This window comes from Arxiozyma heterogenica (assembly GCF_036370985.1).
Source record: "Arxiozyma heterogenica strain weizmannii chromosome Unknown scaffold_5, whole genome shotgun sequence".
NCBI lineage: Eukaryota > Fungi > Ascomycota > Saccharomycetes > Saccharomycetales > Saccharomycetaceae > Arxiozyma > Arxiozyma heterogenica.
The window spans coordinates 695,378-715,289 of NW_027042658.1; the positions used below are offsets into that span (position 1 = coordinate 695,378).

General features: G+C 29.5%; 6 protein-coding genes across 6 annotated transcripts; 4 read left to right on the forward strand and 2 right to left on the reverse strand.

Annotated features, from left to right (window-relative positions):
- Positions 1 to 6,046: 6,046 nt before the first annotated feature.
- YKU80 (ATP-dependent DNA helicase YKU80) lies at positions 6,047 to 8,080 on the forward strand (the record flags this gene model as incomplete). Its single annotated transcript, XM_064860638.1, has 1 exon — positions 6,047 to 8,080. The coding sequence occupies one exon, from the start codon at positions 6,047 to 6,049 to the stop codon at positions 8,078 to 8,080; it is 2,034 nt and encodes a 677-aa protein (XP_064717655.1).
- A 521-nt stretch (positions 8,081 to 8,601) lies between these two features.
- On the reverse strand, positions 8,602 to 9,078 carry PWA37_004137 (uncharacterized protein; the record flags this gene model as incomplete). The annotated part of the gene is made up of 1 exon (XM_064860639.1): positions 8,602 to 9,078. The coding sequence occupies one exon, from the start codon at positions 9,076 to 9,078 to the stop codon at positions 8,602 to 8,604; it is 477 nt and encodes a 158-aa protein (XP_064717656.1).
- A 178-nt stretch (positions 9,079 to 9,256) lies between these two features.
- Positions 9,257 to 10,966, forward strand: PGM2 (phosphoglucomutase PGM2; the record flags this gene model as incomplete). Its single annotated transcript, XM_064860640.1, has 1 exon — positions 9,257 to 10,966. The coding sequence occupies one exon, from the start codon at positions 9,257 to 9,259 to the stop codon at positions 10,964 to 10,966; it is 1,710 nt and encodes a 569-aa protein (XP_064717657.1).
- A 673-nt stretch (positions 10,967 to 11,639) lies between these two features.
- On the forward strand, positions 11,640 to 14,441 carry LAF1 (Laf1p; the record flags this gene model as incomplete). Its single annotated transcript, XM_064860641.1, has 1 exon — positions 11,640 to 14,441. One exon carries the CDS (start codon positions 11,640 to 11,642, stop codon positions 14,439 to 14,441), a length of 2,802 nt encoding a protein of 933 aa, XP_064717658.1.
- Positions 14,442 to 14,997: 556 nt separating this feature from the next.
- On the forward strand, positions 14,998 to 16,047 carry SRT1 (ditrans,polycis-polyprenyl diphosphate synthase; the record flags this gene model as incomplete). Its single annotated transcript, XM_064860642.1, has 1 exon — positions 14,998 to 16,047. One exon carries the CDS (start codon positions 14,998 to 15,000, stop codon positions 16,045 to 16,047), a length of 1,050 nt encoding a protein of 349 aa, XP_064717659.1.
- Positions 16,048 to 16,533: 486 nt separating this feature from the next.
- Positions 16,534 to 18,633, reverse strand: MUB1 (MYND-type zinc finger protein MUB1; the record flags this gene model as incomplete). The annotated part of the gene is made up of 1 exon (XM_064860643.1): positions 16,534 to 18,633. The coding sequence occupies one exon, from the start codon at positions 18,631 to 18,633 to the stop codon at positions 16,534 to 16,536; it is 2,100 nt and encodes a 699-aa protein (XP_064717660.1).
- Between the last annotated feature and the right edge of the window lie 1,279 nt (positions 18,634 to 19,912).

A 19,912-nucleotide genomic window follows, 5' to 3' on the forward strand; every position in this document is an offset into this window, starting at 1 on the left:
ATTCAGGATCTTATGTAATCTTGATGGTTATAACTATTCTATTCCACAACAGCTATTGTTGTAGAATAAAGAGGTAATGTCACCGAGATTATGTAAGATTCTATCTGAATCTAAAGTGATCTATTGTGTTTTAAGTACAACGTGTCCGTTTATCACCTGTTTTGTACAGCGTGTTCACACATCTTTGTTACTGCGCCACCATAACATATTATGTTTATGTACACCGTGTTCATTATGGTTTCTACTACGCCACCATAACCTATTGTCCTAAATGCTCTATGATCTTCGATTATGTTATTGTAACTAATAATAAAGATATAGGTTACTAATCTATTAATATATCAAGTTGAATAGTTGATCAAGTTCTGGAAAACGTATAAAAGGACAACATTTTCTGAAGATAAAAGAATATCTTCCATCATTCCTCTCTTATATATAATTTATATATATTATATAAAATAGCAGCAAGCAAAATAATAAGCAAGTCATCGACAAGAATAATTATATAAGCTCGATATAGTCGTTAATATATAAGACCGTATTAATAATTGCATTACCAATTGTATCAATTATTGTCTCGATTATTAATAGATTATCCGTTTGATATTTCTAGCGCTTTCCCAAATAATACAAACCTCTGACCACATCATATTACAACGGTTATCGTCGTATAATAGATGAGTCATCACCAACAATATTACCTAAGATTCTGAATAAATCTAGAACTATTTATTGTTTTAATAAGCCATACGCGTGCTACAACATTAGATGTTGCGTAATAAAAAGATTAGTTCCAGTGTAATTACATAAGATTCTGATGAATCTAGAATTTACCTATTGTTTTAATAAGTCACACATGTGTTACTAATGACCATAATAATTATACTATTTATCATTAGTGCATCCGATTACCATAACTAGTGAATTGGGGTTCAGTTACTAATTCACTAGTGTACCTGAATTAGTGTAGTAAATTTTAGGGTTTGGATCAATAAGCTCATTAATGTATCAATCTGAGTAATTGGTCGAGCTCCAGCGAACATATAAAAGGGCAACGTTTTCTGAAGTTAAAGAGTTAATTTCCATAACCCTTCTCTTATAGATGATTTATATTATATATATATATAAATAGAATAAGGATAAGAAAATATATAAGCTCGACGAAAGCCGCTCAAGATATAAGGCTGTTTTAGTAATTATATTATCGATTATATTAGTAACTGTCTCGATTATTTAAATATCTGTTTGATACTATCTGCCTTTCCTGTACAATATAAAGCCATTGATCACTTCATCCTACAGGATGTTGTGTTGTTAATTAGGGTTCATAAATCTAATAATCTAACGGATAGATTAGGATGGACGGATGAACTAACCGACAAACCAATTAAAATACTCTCTAATAGATAGGTGGTAATAATGGATAATATAGAGATATTATATTATTTTAATATTCATTATTTATTTATTGCTTGGTTGCTTACTATTATTTTATTATATACTTTATACAAATAAATGGTCACAAACTACATTCTTTCTTCTTAAAATATCGTCCTTTTATATGTTTCTGGGACTCTATCAATCATCTTGATATATTATTAATTAGCTCATATATTATATTCGATGACTGAAATAACTCAATAAATTCTAATAAACTTCTCAAAAACTTCTCAAGCGATAAAATATATGGCAAATAGCCATACTTTATTAGTTCATCTTCCTGGAATTATTACCATGAACAGTAAATATTAAAGAAGTTTTTTATTAATTAAAGACGCTGTTATGGAAACAATGATACATTTGGTGTCTAGATCTATAAAAGAAAAGAAAGATTTTTAAAAAAAAATAAAAAATAAACAAAAAAGAATAAAATATAAGAAGATACTTTAGTTACTTTTATATAATCCATACGTATATATCTATGTATTATGTACAAACAGAAGAAAAAAGCGAGCAACATATAAACTAAAATATTTAATGTGTTCATTGGTTAAGGCTGCAGGCATCCAATACATGTAGTATATTCACTATAGTTACTTTTTTTATGTTATTCTTTAATTTTTGCTGAGTTGATTTTAACTTACTTGGGAAACATAATTTCTTTTCTAAAATTATATTTTTCTTTTTATTTCAAAATCCTAATTCTCAATTGTTAAACTTGCTATAATTACATCTAATCTACAATACCTTGTGGATGTAAGTAGTTTTCAATTAAGAACCGTTTTTTATTTATAGAAGAATTATGTAAATTTTTTTAGTTATATATATTATTATTGGATTTTGCTAATTGTATATAAATTAGAAAGGGTGTAGTATTGAAAACGGTTTAATTTAAAAAATATTATATATATATATATATTGTTACAAACCAAATGTAAGGAGTCCTAAATGGAAATCCTGAAATATGTATTCTGCGGGTAGCACCTAATGTCGAGGCGGAAGACCCGGAACATTCGAAATTCTGGGAGCAGGTTGCAAGTGTTTTTAAACAAATAAACTATCGTCGGATAGACATTGGTGGCAAATTACTAAGAAGCTTACTTAAGACACCCTTGATTATTGAGAGATAGTGTTAGAGGTAATTGTCAGCATTAATATTCGTATTCTATATAATAGGTTTAATCTAACGAAGAATAACACGAATAACTAGGATTAATCTATTTAATAATTAGATGTAAGAGTTGTTGTATGTAAATGGATGAATCATATCAACTAGTATAAGTATAAACACTCTTACGTAAGCTCTATATATCACTAATTAATAACCCTGATATAGTATAATTACTTCTTGTTGTTGTTCTTCTTAATCTTGTATGATATTAAGAGTTGCCTCTTAATATCATTACTAAGATGTATTTAAATAAGATGATTACCCCTAGCATATCTTTCAATAATCAAAGGCCTCTTGACAAGATCTGATATAATTTTCACTCCTTGGAAATCCTCCAATCAGATTCAATACCTTATGCGAGCCACTGCGTACATGGCTGAACCAATCCTCCACTCAGATACTCAGGTGTTACCCTCAAAATTGTGTATCTACTAGATTTCCAGTTAGGTTCCTTACATTAGAATTAACCAATTATATAATTTGTAAGTGTTTATATATACATTTAATATTTATATTTTGGTATATTATTTAAGATAGCTCCTTACATCTTTTATCTATTATATTAAAACTGTGACAAAGAAACTAAATATAAAAAATAATTTGAGAGGAAAAAACTTTCTAAAAAATAAACAAAACTTATTGAAAACTTTTTAAAAATGAATTTTATAACAGTATTACTTAAAAGAAACTACATACAAAGTATATCTAAAATTAATGGTCCTATTCAATTAATAAAATTACTGCTATATATATTGGAAATAAAATTCTTTGTCTTTTCGTATCAAACATTCAAATATAATTAGAAATATTTATGATAATTTAAATGTATCATACTGAATGAGTGAAAAAGTTATAAAATTTTGTTGAAATCGAATAAATAATAGACCAATTAGATTTTAGTAAACATTAATTGATAAGCAAAAAGTGGAGAACGTATTGTTTGCTCATCAGTATACATAAACAAACCTCATCATAAATTTGGTCCCATACGTAGACGAGATAGACGAGATATGAAAATATATAAAGCCAACATTTTTTTTCATATCATGTTTCTTCTCTTGATTATCTTCTATATTTTATCATAATATATTATATATATAAATAAAAAGGGAAGAACTCTATTATATTTTTGTATACTAAATCTATCTAATATAATATCAAGGATGTTTACTGTATATCCAATGACTACAGGCGCTCACTTTCATCAAATTTCATATTAAAAACAAACCAAATATAAAATAAATTACATCGAATATTTTAACTAATATATTGATTAAGTAAATTAAAAAAATTAAACAATCTAAATTAGCGTCATAATACCGTTAACATTCTATCATAAGTTTATATCATATCATTATATTATTTTTATAACAAGCTTTAATAAAATTTTTGATAATAAGACCCTACATTAACATATAAAACATAAAAATAACAACTAATTATTTTTAAAGAAAAACTGTAGAATTATTTTTTTACTCTATTTGCTTGGTTCTAGTATTTACTATTATTTTTAGAACAAAAAAGTTACTCTATATACTTATTTATTAATATATCTATTATCTGTGACAATCGTTTTATATACCGATAATTCTTATTAATTCATCTGTAATTATCACTCAAATTCTTCATATACATTCGTCCAATATATCCGACTGGTAATCTCAAATTATACACTAAAATATGAACATCAATTCCGTAATTCTTACTATTATTATTTTTGATATTTGTTCAGCAGGACCCAAAATACATAATAAAAATATTAATGTTGATGATTATCTCCAACACATTTTCAATGTTCAGAGGTCTCTTAAATTACATTCTCAACAATTTTTCCTTAATGTCAACATGACAGATGTTCGGACAAACCTACAACCTGGACGTAGAGTATCAATTGTTCCAAGTTCTTTATCTCAATACTAAGTATTGCCATAAATTGTGTATTTCAAGATCTCCAATGAAGATTTCTTACATATTCTTTTAAAATGACAATAAAAGTTGAAGGCTAAAAAAATTCTTAACAGTGAATGTTCTTCCATTAGCATGACAATAAAACTTGGAATATTTCCTCTCAAATCAAGTATATATGCAATTATAACAACATTTTGTTAAGTCCCTAAATAGAAAAAACACAACAACCAATAAAATCTCTTGTGAAAAAAAGAATATAAATACAATCTATTAAAACAGATTTTGAATTTTAATATTTCTCCAATAGATCTAATCGATACAAAAGAAATATATTAAAATATTCTCAAAATTTAAATAACTATATATACAATTTCAATAAAAAAATTAGTTGGTAATTATATCCTGTTACCTACAAAAAAAATTTGAGGAGGTGATCCATAATACTCTGTTTTGTATTAATTCTATCTAAGAATATATCTACAGTTTTAAAAATATTATTTGTCCCAAAATTACAGATTCACATCTCTACAAATAATTACTTTCTCATACTCCTTGAAAAAAAAACATTTCTATAATTGTAAAAAAAGAAGTTTATCCTGTTAAAAAATATATGTATTTTAAAGAAACATTTTGGTACTAGTATTGAACTACCATGGAGTTCTACCATTTAACATCCGAGTTCTAAAAAAATATTACCAGTTCTAAAATTTTAGAGCTGTGAAATGATTTTTTTATAATATATTCTAGCACACTTTTCTTCTATTTATGGGAACTTTGCTTTTGTTATAACAATTATAATTATTTTTGAAAAAAAATATTTAAGATACAACATTTATATTACAACAAAATATCCATTGAACTTTGTTTTGGTCACTTCTAGTCTTTTTTAATAGATTCTCTAACACCCATTTCTTTATAAACAGATTCCTCTGGACGAATAATATTAGTATACATGTTTTTAGCGTCGGTGATCATATTGTATATTATTATTATTATGTATTATTATTATGTTGATATGTAGAATAATTTTCCCTCGATCTCTTGATTGGGAATTAATAATTATATAAATATACAAGAAACATACGATATAATGTATATATATTATTCATCCAGATTGGAAAATTAATAAGTAAAGTCATCTACTTATATATGTTTACCTTTTGGCAATTTTTCATAATATATTAATTTACTTTGATTCTGTTTGATCTTATCTCCGTAATATTGAATGTGCAAAACAAACATTTTTCCTCTTTGTTATATTTACATGTTACTCAAACTGGTAATATATCATTCTAGCACAGATATATATATATATATTTATGCCCAACAGTTTGCTTTTATTTTATCTCTTCTCTTTTCTTTTTCCTTTAAATTTTTATTAATTTAAAAAATATTTTTACCAGTTTTCTTAATATCTTTCAAAGAGTTGAGAGTAACTCATATGAAACTACAAAATAATAGAACCAATGATCTTCTTTTTTGAACCTATACCTTCAAGATATTTTTGCCAGCTGCATTTTTAACTCAATGTCTCAGGAATGCACTTCTTTTATCGTCGACGGATGCCATTCCTTAATTCAATCAAAACAATATAATTCTATTATCGAATATTTAAAATTTGTACTTATAGAGAAATGTAAGAAGATGAGAAAGACTGACTATGTCAGTCTATATATATGTAACACATACAATGTTATAAATGACCAAGACATCGAAGATATAGTCCAGTTATGTTCCTGTATGGCACCAGTAAATGGCCAGTTAATGCATTCTTTAATTTTTGGTCTCACTAAATATAACAATTTAGATGAAATAAGAGCGGTAGATGAAGGTGGACAGACGGTAATTAAGACCATACTTCTATCTGCTATTCAAATAAGAGAAAAGTTTAACAATAAAAGAATAAAAAAACAGATAGTGATATTTTCTGACAATCTAGACAATCTCGATATAGAAGTGGATGAATTGGATCTTGTTAAGGATCAACTAGGTGATATAAAGTTAATTTTAGTCAACTGTTCATCTTCAACAGGTATTTGTGAGAGTGGTCAATGGGATCAAATTATAAAATATCAAAATAAATATGGAATTGATTCAAATGTTGTTTCACTTGAAGGTTTGGTGAAAAAAATAGATGAAATACAACTTCCTTTGGTTAAGCCAGTTAGAATATTTTCTGGTGAATTAAGATTTGGTGCAAATGTTGAAGATATCACCAGTTCAGATTTAAGGATCCGTGAAAAATTTTTTAAAGATAAGTTTTCTTTATGTATAACTGTAGAAGGATATCCTGCTACTAAGACTGTATCTGGTTTAAACAGAAAGGTTATGCTTAAGCAATCTAGAGAACCACAAGGTGATGATAGTAAACAATACGAATACCTCCCTGTAAAATCTATCATTGAATATGAAATTTTACGATCTCAGACCACAGATAAAACAACTGAATCACAAGATGATACCATAAAAATAAAGAAGGAGATAAAAGAAGAAATGAAAATTAAAATAAAAAGTGAAGAAAATAAAAACAACGAAAAATCAAATAATATTGCAGTAGGAATTAAAAATATTACTAAGGCATATAGATACGGATCAGATTATGTGGTATTGCCTCCCACATTATCGGAAGAAATGGGGTACCATGCAGCCCCTGGATTAGATATTAGAGGATTTGCATCGAGATTATCTTTACCAAGACAATATTTAACCTCAGAGTCAACAATGATTATACCTGATACAAGATTAGGTAATAAGGCAGATATACGTTCATTTAGTACTCTTGTTGATGTGATGTTAAAACACGATAAGATTGCGATTGCACGATATGTCAGTAAATTTAACGGAGAAGTTAGTATGGTATGTTTGTGTCCTTTATTAGTTAGTAATTCAGATATTTCGACATCAAATTACCTGCCTAATTTTAATTCAGATGAATCTGACGTTAACTATAATGCACATACCAGAGTAATGATATTAAATGTCTTACCATATATGGAGGATGAAAAACATATGATATTTCCCTCATTATTAAATCCACGTACATCAAGTGGTAAGATTAAGAAAGAAGAAAATGAATTAGATGATGACCTAATGCAAAAATTCATTAATTCGATGGATACAGATGATAATGCATCGTTAGATAATGCTTTATTATATCGACATTACAGCGAACTTAATAACCGACATAATACAAGCATTCTATTACCAGAAAACAACAGTACAAATAGTTTATTAAACAATGACCCAACATTAAAGCCACACGTAACATTGCATTATAAAAACCTTGTATTGCATGAGTGGGTAAAACAAAAGTACTTATCTCAAGATGCTACTTTCAAAAAATTTGAGTTGCCTCAGTTTCCTGAATTACTGAAAGATGAAACTACGCCTTATGTTAATATTCAAAAGCAATTAAGTGAAGAAGATAAAAATAAGATAAAAGAAGCTTGGCAAACACAAGAAGGTGAGTTATTGACTTTGACACAGGACCAGAAAAGTTCAGATTCATTAAAGTATTGGTTAGCTACTGAGTTAGGACCATCTCAATTTGATCTTGACTAAAATAACTTGATCAATTAATTATTCACTTTTCTTTCACTCGCTTCCTCTCTAACTCTCTTTCTCTATATACGTACATATATATATATGATATCAATTTTTCGTGGCAGACTAATTTGATAATTTGATAATATAACGTACCATCCATGTATAACGATCAAGAAAGCCTGTTGATCATTCTTTTCCAACAGTGCGAGAAACTCTTAATTGATTCATTACCATTGTGGGATAGTTTAATTCTCCTTTATCCAAAGATGGAAAAATGGCTGACCCCTGAAAAGGTTTAGGCACAAAAGATTTAAAGTTAAAAAAAAACAACAAAAACAAAAAAATATTTTGCTGATAATTACTCGTAAACATTATTTTTTTGTTTTAACTCCTTTAATAAAATGACATGAAAATTTTGTAATGTAAATCACAAAAGAATAGTTGTTGATGGCCAATTTCTTATTGTATGTCTTTTGTACCGTAAATATACTGTTGATGCAACAAATATTCATAAACAAGCAATCAGAATAATATCTTTAGGTTCCGTGTCTAAAAAAACTACAAACAAATAAGAAGCTGGATGGGCCTTTACGAGCTAGTAAGGCCGTCAAAATTATTTTTAATAACATTTTGTTTAAGGGGTACTTGTTTCTTTTTTTTCCTTTCTTCACAAAACTCTTTGTATGACAAAATTTTAAGGGGAAGGTGGGGAGCCAAACACCGTCAATGGTGATATGCTTTCTCAAGCTCGAGCGTGAAATCAAATAAAAGAAAACAAAAGAAAACAGAACAAATCTATAAAATGTAAACAATAAAAAAAAGGGGGGGGAGGGATAAGAAACAAACAGACGAACCATACAGAATACAATACAAATTCCAAATATCCAATTGTTTTTTTTGGCTTTAGCTTCTTTTTCTTTCCTATTGCACTCTTTTTGTTTGATCTTTTGTTCAAGGGGTAAAGAATAAGATTCGAAAGACATGACAGGCACATGATCTGATAAGATGTACATAGTTGAAGATATATAAATGTAAATAAATTGTACTTGACATATTTGACAGTACCTAAGAATGTGTTTACGTTGAACGCTCAATTTTCTTTTTTTTTGGAAATAAAAACTTTTATTATGAAAGTAACCAGCTAACCAAACAAGAAAAAGTTATACAAACACTCAACCCTCAATTACTAATATGTCTTTCCAAGTAAAAACAGTGCCAACTAAACCATATCAAGACCAAAAGCCTGGTACTTCAGGTCTTCGTAAGAAGACTGTCGTCTTTATGAATGAGCCAAATTACACCGAAAATTTTATTCAATCTATCATGTCTGCTATTCCGGAGGGCTCAAAAGGTGCTACCTTGGTTGTAGGTGGTGATGGTCGTTACTATAATGATGTTATTTTATATAAGATTGCCGCAATTGGTGCTGCCAATGGTATCAAGAAATTAGTAATCGGTCAAAATGGTCTTCTATCCACACCTGCTGCTTCACATATCATTAGAACATACAAGGAAAAATGCACAGGTGGTATCATATTAACTGCTTCCCACAACCCTGGTGGACCAAAAAATGATATGGGTATCAAATACAATTTGTCTAATGGTGGTCCTGCACCTGAGCCTGTCACAAACAAAATTTGGGAGATCTCTAAACAATTGACTGAATATAAGATAATTGAAGACTTTCCCCAGTTGAAACTAGATAAAATCGTCGAAAACGCTCAATATGGTCCTTTATTGATCGATGTTATTGATACAACTCAAGCCTATGTCGATTTCTTAAAGACTATCTTTGATTTCCCACTAATAAAGAGCTTTATTCACAAACAAAGAAAAGAAAAGAATTGGAAATTATTATTTGACAGTATGAATGGTGTCACTGGGCCATATGGTAAGGCCATCTTTGTTGATGAGTTCGGTTTGTCCGCAGATGAAGTGTTGCAAAACTGGCATCCGCAACCGGATTTCGGTGGTATGCATCCAGATCCAAACTTAACCTATGCTAGGTCATTAGTTGATAGAGTTGATAAAGAAAATATCGAATTTGGCGCTGCCTCCGATGGTGATGGTGACAGAAATATGATATATGGTGCTGGTCCTGCATTCGTATCTCCAGGTGATTCTGTTGCCATCATCGCCGAATATGCTAGTGAAATCCCATATTTCGCCAAACATGGTATATACGGTCTAGCACGTTCTTTCCCGACTTCAAGTGCTATTGATCGTGTAGCAAAAGCCCATGGTCTTAACTGTTATGAAGTTCCAACTGGTTGGAAGTTCTTCTGCGCCTTGTTTGAAGCTAAGAAATTATCTATCTGTGGTGAAGAATCGTTTGGTACTGGTTCGAACCACGTAAGAGAGAAAGATGGTGTTTGGGCTATCATTGCTTGGTTAAATGTCCTTGCCATTTACAATAAACATAACCCAGACAAAGAAGTGTCAATTAAGATCATTCAAGATGAATTCTGGAACAAGTACGGTAGAGTCTTTTTCACTCGATACGATTATGAACATGTTACTACTGAAAATGCTGCTAAAGTTATCGATCACTTGAGAAGCTATATCGAGAAGCCAGACCTTGTAAGTTCCAAATTCCCAACTGCATCAGATTTAACCGTTGTTGGAGGTGGTGACTTCTCATACACTGATTTGGATGGTTCTGTGTCAGAACATCAAGGTTTGTATGTTAAATTATCTAACGGTGCTAGATTTGTTGTTAGACTGTCTGGTACTGGTTCTTCTGGTGCCACAATTAGATTATATTTGGAACAATACACCGATGACAAGACTAAATACAGTTTAACCGCTGAGAATTTCTTAAAACCCGTTATGACACCAGTTATTGAATTCTTAAAATTGAAAGAATTCATTGGCACTGATGAACCAACTGTTCGTACATAGAGCATTCATTGTAGTATAAATTTCCCCCCCTCATATATATATATATATATATTTATTGCCTTTCATTTTCGCAAAAGGTGGTATTATTGTATACATATAATTTAATGATTTTAATGATTTTAATGATTTATTAGTTAACAAAACTTGCTGATTACAACAACTCTGAAATTATAAATTACTGGGTGTTTCGTATTTTTCGAGTATCTTATAAAAATACGAGCCCATTTTTGTTCTCATCCAAAGTAACATTCCATTCTTCTTTTAAAGTTGTACAACAACAATACTTTTTCTTTTAAATAACTCTTTTTTTTTCTCAAGTTCAAAAGAAAAAAAAAAATTTATTGGTAAGCATCGGCTCTTAAAAAATACCACCCATAAACGAATCAATACATCTAATCACACGGCTCCACACAGATCTGAAGCTATTTTAACACACTACCTGTTAATACAATTAAACTCATCTAACTTTAATATTTATGGTTTCAAGAACAGGCTAATACAAATTTTATTGAATATAATCAGATTACAAAATCCAACATATAAATAACTTCTTACAAGCTGATTAATAAATAGTATATATTTCCCACATCTCCTTTCTCGCATCTCCTAAGCCATACATCTTGTCTTTTTGACTGAGTAAATACCAGAAAAAAAAGAGGTGTTTCACAAAAAAATGTCATCCAATGATCTTTCGTTTGAAGAGTCAGATGAGTATTCTAAGCCACTTATAATTGAAACGAAAATGAGTTCACTTTCTATATCATCTGGTCCAGATTCTAAAAAAAATTTAAATGATACAAACGATGACTATTTATCAGATATTAAACCATTAGAATTTTCAATTAAGAGAAGAAAGGAGAAAAGAAGGAATAACCAAGCTTCAAATACTGTGGTAGATGAAAGTATTAATAATGGGAGATCAGCAAGGAAAACTAAATCACAAGTGCAAGCTCGACTTCATGGAAATACACTTTCTCAAACTAAAAAGAAAAACATTTTTGATGAAATTAGTTTATTTAATAATATTGATATTGTCCAATTTGAACGAATTTTACGAGAGCCTTCTCATATTAAAATGTTGAAAAAGACAAAAGGAATCAAACAGTTTAGGAGACTATTTTTAGCGCAGGAACTGCAGGCCCCCCTAGACAATGATCTAAATACAACATCTTTATTAGATATCAAATCATCGCCTCCCTTAAGTCCTTATGTCGGTATAACGAAAGATGATGATATCTTAGAGAGTTCTACCCTTCATACACACTCACGCTTAGTATCACCAATAGATTCACCTAGACCATCTGCTGAACGCTTAGCTTATCATAACAATGATATTAACAACAATAATAATAACAAACCTACTTCAAAAGCTATATGGACAACACAATTTAGTAGCGATGGAAAATTCATGGCTACAGGGGGGAAGGACTGTACTATTGCTATTTGGAAAGTTCTAAGTACACCTGTGGAAAGGGTATGTGTGAGATCAGGAAGCAATTCTACCAATGATTTAAGGACTAAAATATTAAGATCACAAAATATGTCTAAATCTTCTTCAAGTTTGGAAAATATTCAAGAAACTATGAATAGCGATTCTACGAAACATCTATTTGCTCCTGTATTTGATCCTAAGCCGTACAGATTATATAAAGAACATACACATGATATTTTATCATTGGATTGGTCGAAAAATAATTTTCTACTTTCTTCCTCTATGGATAATAATGTAAAGTTATGGCACCCCGAAAAACCAACATCCTTAAAGACATTTAGACATCCAGATTTTGTTACATCGGTTGCCTTTCATCCAACCGATGATAGATTCTTTATTAGTGGATGTCTTGACCACAAATGTAGGCTGTGGTCTATTTTAGACCATCAAATTACTAATGAATTTGATTGTCAGGATCTCATAACATATGTTACTTTTTCTCCTGGTGATGCCAAATATACTATTATAGGAACATTCAATGGATTTGTATTTCTTCTTTCAACTCGCGATTTGAAGCCAATTTATTCATTTCATATCACTGATACTTCAACGCAAAGATTACAAAACTCTTGTATTTTTCCAGATCAATATAGGAAATATTATCATGGACCACGTATTACTGGTATTGAATTATTTATTGATGACAATGATAATTCGTTAAGAGCTATTATCACGTGTAAAGACTCAAAAATTAGAGTATTTAATCTAAGGACAAAGAAATTGGTAGAGACGTTGAAAGGATTTGATAATGAACATTCATCGCATGTTGCACATATTAGTGTATCTCAAATTGAAGCTCCTATTGTATTATCAAGTAGTGATAATGGTTGGGTTTACTGTTGGAAACTGAAATCCTATGTTAATGGGCAACAACCAAACTTGGCAAATGATAAGAGTTCTGAAAGAAGGAATATTAGTAGATCAAGAAGTTTTAAGAATATATTTAATACAATAAGTAGGTCATCTAGTCAAAAAAGTATTACCGAAGATCAACCACGGTCATTCAACCTTTTGACATATTCCAATGAGACTATTTCTACAGCATCATCCAGCACAACTTTACATTCTTCAACACACTCAAGACATAATAGTATAAAAGTTTCTTCTTTTTTACACCCGTCATCATCTTTACCGTACTCTAACTCACCTCTTAAGAATAAACATTACATCGCTTTTAAAGCTCACCAAAGTGCAGTCACCACAGCTATAATGGCTCCAATAGGAACATCTAAAGCACTATCACTATCCAACGACATCTTATGTGAATTGTCTCTAGAGTTTTTTTATAAAAGTAGGGATCATGAAGCGATCAATTCATCACTTTCAATGAGTAATATTTCTGTTAACTCAGATACAATGTTTAATGCTGTGAAAGCTATTGGTACTATTTTAGTAACTACTGATAACAGAGGTATAATCCGTATTTTTAGAGCAGACCTATCCTCAAAATTAAAAAACATAATTCTGAAAAGTTTACAAGATTATAAACTAGAAAAAGGGTACCATTCCATGAATGCACTGAAATTAACATCACCATCCCTGCATAGGAGCAACAGTTTACATTCTGCATTATCAAACATCATTAGGCCACACTCATGTAATAATATGTATGATATCCATGAAAACCCCGAAAACAATGATAATGTATTAGATTCAACAACACATAAACAACAAATTTTCCCAAAAAGATCAAAATCATTTACTCATGTACGTCATTCACTATCTGCATTAACACCAAGCCATCATTCATCCTTTTCAAAAGGATCAAGATTCCATAGGAATCATAGTTCAACATCTTTGGCCTATTCGATAGAGTCAGAAAACTCTATTAGCAGGTCCTCTTTGAATGGTTTAGAATGTGATATCTGTAAAGGAACAAATTTTGAACCTATGAACAATGATTCCACCATTCTTTCTTCACATCTTAATAATAACACCTTAATTTGTAAAGATTGTGGAACAATTTGCAATAATTTTAGATAGATATTCCCATTAGCATTCATTATATTATCGAGTAAATTTTCCTTTTTTTATTTTATTTTTTTTCCTACTTTTTCCCTCCCACCTTCCTCCATTCTCTATATACATATATATATTATTATAATGATGTTTCATACAATGTTTATTATCAATACACAAATGATTAATAAAATCACACAGATGATTCATATCTCTCTCAACTCAAATATAATTTCACTCAGATTCCTAAAAGAAAATATAACTACCAGAAAAAAATTTACATCCTTGTATATTACACCATTCTACCAATCATACTGTAAGTCATTTTTCTATTCGTTTCTTTTTAGGCTATATGGTAAAAATGGTAGAAAAAAAGGAAAGTGTATTTGGGCGGCTAATTGTTAGAGCCGTTTTCAAAGATTTGCTACAACATTATTAAACAAATAAGTATAAATAGAAAAAATAAGCCATCCAAGTTCTTTAAATTCTACGGTTTTTTTCTTCAGATAACATACAAAATAAATAGTGAGACCACGATAACAGCACACTACAAGAACAAAATTATTAAAATATATATAACATGCTAACAAAGAAATTATCAACATATTTTGAAGCTCCATTTGTTTGGTTTATTACCTTACTCATGGAAATTTTTATGCAAATCTATTACTGGTGTCAATTAAAAAGAAATTTTCTGATTAGTATTGTCTTTAGAATACCTTTTGTATCGACAGTTACCGATGCATTTAAAGATCTATTAATCTATGCATTAAAGATGGGACCCATTCCCAAACATGTATCCTTTATTATGGATGGGAATAGACGGTATGCAAAAAGTCAAAATATTCCGTTGAAAGAGGGCCATGAAGCTGGTGGAGTTACACTTTTAACTTTACTTTATATCTGTAAGAAGGTTGGTGTCAAGTGTGTAAGTTGTTATGCTTTTTCCATTGAGAATTTTAAAAGACCAAAGGAGGAAGTTGACACTTTAATGGAACTATTTTCCATTAAATTAAATGATTTTGCAAATAGAGCAAACGATCATAAAGACCCTCTGTATGGCTCTAAATTGAAAATTGTTGGTGACAAGACTTTATTATCCAATAAAATTAAGGCAAAAATCCAAACTGTTGAATCCCTTACATCTACTGGAGAAACGTTCATAGTCTATATATGTTTACCCTATACCTCTCGTAATGATATACTTCATTCTATAGGTAAGAATGTATTGATTTCATTACAAGATAAAATCAATAAAAAAAAAGAAATTACAAAAGATACCCTTTCAAATGAAATGTATTTTGAAGGTTTTTCCAACAAATGTGATTTAGTTATAAGAACAAGTGGACATAAAAGACTCTCTGATTATATGTTATGGCAATGTCATGAAAATGCCACAATAGAATTCAGTGATTCACTATGGCCTGATTTTGCGTTTTTTGAAATGTATGTTATGATACTAAAATGGGCATTCTTCCAAAATATTCAAAATTATAAAGAATCATCATCCTCACTTAAAAGTAAACTAAGTAAAAAATGTTTTATATTAAAAAGAAAAGGGAAGAACCTCAATTACTTTGATTTACCTGCTCCACCACAAACAATTAGTATATCTGAGAAAAAAGGTTGAAGTGTGCCCTTCCCTTACCTTTCCACTAACAAAACAATAGCAATGTAAAGTTGCACCTTGAAAATTCTAATAAAAATCGTTTTTTATATCAAAAAAAAAAAGATCGGTAAAGGTAATCTTTAAAGAATATAAAATTAAATTATAATATTAATTAGTTTTTTTATGTGATAAGAAAAGTTTCATTGATTATTAAATGACGTTATTACAAAAATTTTTAATATCATTATAGATGCAAATACATGATCAAAAAATACCATGTATCAATAGTATAGTAGCTACTTGTAAGTTGAATATGAATAAAAATTATTTATGCTAAAATATAATTAAAATTAATTTGAAAGATATTTTGAAATTTTTTGTAATTTTTTTTTTTTGAATAAAATGTAAGGCAGAAATTTAGATATACTATATGGAAGGAAAATACACCAATCCACAAAATTTTATATCCATCAATTGTAAAACTTTCTTTTTATTTTTTTTAATACTTTAAGTCTGTAAAATATTTGCATTATTGGGTTGATTAGTGTTCCTAGTGGTGTTACCACCGTTGTTGTGTCTATCAGTATTATCACTCCCATTGTTGTTAACACTTGTCAATTGTTCATTGGAAATGGTGGTTGAAAAAGCATTTGCTAATCCACCTGTGGTGTTAGGACTGACCTCTCTAGTATTTACATCAGTAGTAGAGGTTGTTGTCTTTGAACTACATGTAACTTCATGACACCAAAACCTATGATAAGTCCAAGCTTGTAATTGGCATTTTCTAGAACAGTACTTTGTCCTCTTACAACGTCTACATTTTGCAAATTCCCTTGGATATGATTCCCACTTCCCACAGTCAAAATTAGCGCACTGCCTGACTCCTGTAATTTCATTTTTACGACATGAATTTCTCATAATAACCGAACTCCAATAAATCACGTCATGTGTGTTTTCTGGAGTTACCGTGAATTTTTCTACTAAGGGAAAAATATTAAGCAATTGCCTATTCTTTACATTATACCAGCAATCATAATTCAACTGCTTCGATATTTTGTTATAGTTCCAATTACGATGAAATTCTTTTACAATACGCAATTCTTTTCGATTTCTTTCTGTTATAATAAAATGAGGTGATATTCTTTTGTTTTCATTATCAAAGAAAGAATTATTCCCGAATTTAACAGTTCTTTCTCTATCCCGTATAATATTGCATTTCTCGACTAAACTTTCCAGTTCACACATGATATTACTATCGATCTCAGAATTACAGTTTGATACCTCAATATTTTGAATGTTTAAAGAAGTACTATCATCAGTAAACAGTTTTTGATTCTTGCTATCATTATCATTATTATTATTGGTATTGAAATTATCACCACTATTTGACGGAATCATAATATTTTGAGGTAACACTAAATTCTGGTAAGTCATGAAATTATTGATGTTTTCATTATTCATTTCAACATTGTTTTCAATTTGAGAAAACCTTTTTTCTACTCTTTCTATAATTGATCTAAAAGATAAAGATTTAACCAATTCAACACTTTGTAGTTGAGGTTTTAAATATGTATATTTCGATATAAATGCCAATAATTGTAAAGACCAAATCAAATCATCTTGTTTCGGTATAATCCTACCTAAAAACATGCTTCTAGGGGATAATATTGATGGCCTCTGCTCAATATCCTCCAAAAAGCAATTTTCATCTTCAATTTCATCATCCTGAATAAAATGGCAATTACCACTCACCTCATTAGAAGACCCCTCTGAAACACATGTTCTAGTTGTCAAATTTTCAGTTCTATTATTTTTAGTATTACAGTGTGCTTGATTCAAATCAACTATATCCATATTATCCATCTCCATTTGCCCATTTAATATATTTTTGGATAATTTATATTTACTCCAGACATTACCAAAATCAATTGGTTTGGTACCTATAGGTTGAATCAATGAATCTATTATGAAATTGTTATCAGAAGATATGTCAAGGATATCTTTCCCAACTAGTTCTTTGATATAGTCTTCAAAAGTTTCATCGTGGTTTTGTGACAAAAGTAAATACATATTTGTAGAGTTTAAACTTTTCAAATCAAATTTCAAATATTCACCCTTTAAATGATCATAATTAGCATAATACAAAAGATAATTATCTAGAACTGTAGCTAATACAGATATTATCCCTGATGATACAACTTTTCTTCTAGTTGCTTCGGTACCTCTTGTGCCTGTCAACACTAAACATTGAAATGCAAGAGTCCATTTCCATGAACATAACGCTAATTTTTTCTGTTGTCTTATTCTTTCTGCATTAGGTAATGTGACATCTAAATGTAAATCATTATCTTTGATTCCAAATTGTAAACAATCCATCAAACTTAGATGACAATCACGTAAAATAGATACTAGTCTATCTAATGCCCCATCATTTGCCACTGTTTCCCTAACTTTAGCAGAATTAGAAGTCAAATAAGTTAAATGGTTAAGTGAGTTAATCAATGGGATATCAGAATTTATGTCCAATGCCCTTCTGTCATATACGGTAGATGTTATTGTCACAACAGGTCTATTAGACGAAATTGATCGTTGAGTAGTGTTTCTCATAATGATGATTACTAATAATTACTAAATCTAGATATTATAGAGAAATAACAGTATGAAAAACAAACAAAAAAATAGATTACTTATTCTGTAAATTGGGTATCGTTATTATGATTAAAATTGTCCTTAAAGTCCAATGCTAAAAATTTGAATGAGGATAGTGACGGAAAATCAATAGTCAGATCGGTTGTTCATACCAAGAGTCGCATTATCATATGGAAATTTTACGATGTTCTAGTGGTCAAACCAACATCTGCAAAAAAAGTTTGTCTAGAAGATTATTATGCTTGTTACTTTCTTTATTTCCTTTAAAAAAAAAGTGAACGTGTTGAGAGATTCGCCACTTATTATTAAACAAAGATTAGAACAACTTTTGAATTCAAGAAAAAGAAATTTACAGGATTTGCGGAATTTTTTTTGAAAAATTCGGAATTATTCTTGCGGAATTAAACATTCCGTGTATTTTTTTAATTCAATAAATTCCACTTACGCAACATCTATATATTACACAAACCCTAATTAACAAAGACTTCTTTCATTTAAGAGACAAAGAATTGTCTATTGGACCCTGGTAAAGTAACATTGTGTACTCTGGGAAACACATACTATTTACATGAATAACACAATAACAATATTACAACTTGTAACAAGCTAATAATAAAAAAATATCAGGGATATTGTTTATTACTGAATACATCTAAAATAATATTGCATATGTATGTACCAATTCACATATTTCTGTTATGCACCTATAATAGTTCTTATCTGATGCTTATTCAAATAAACCGCCTATGTCCAAAATTTTTGCTGTTCCAAATATCCTAACTTAATATTAAATTTTAAATGTAGATTATGCTGTTTTAGAATTTCCAATCATATCCTTGCAGAGCTTTAGATGTAATACACATTAAGAAATCCTAATTAAAAATCCTAAAATACATACTTCTCGGGTAACACCAAATGTCGATACGAAAGACCTGAAACAGCCGAAGTTCTGGAAGCTGGGTGCAAATGTTTTCGAACAAATGAACAGTAAGTGGATGGACATTAGTGTCAAATTACTGAGAAACTTATTCATGAAACTTCTGATTATTGAGAGATGCTACCAGAGCTAATTATTAGCATTAACATTCATATTTTATATAACAGGTTACACTGAGAATATCAGTAATACGTAAGTTTAATCTGTTTATTAGTTAGAATCAATCAATTGTATAATTTGTAAGTGTTTATGTATTTACTAGTATTCATATTTTAACATACTACTTGTAATAAACCTTAC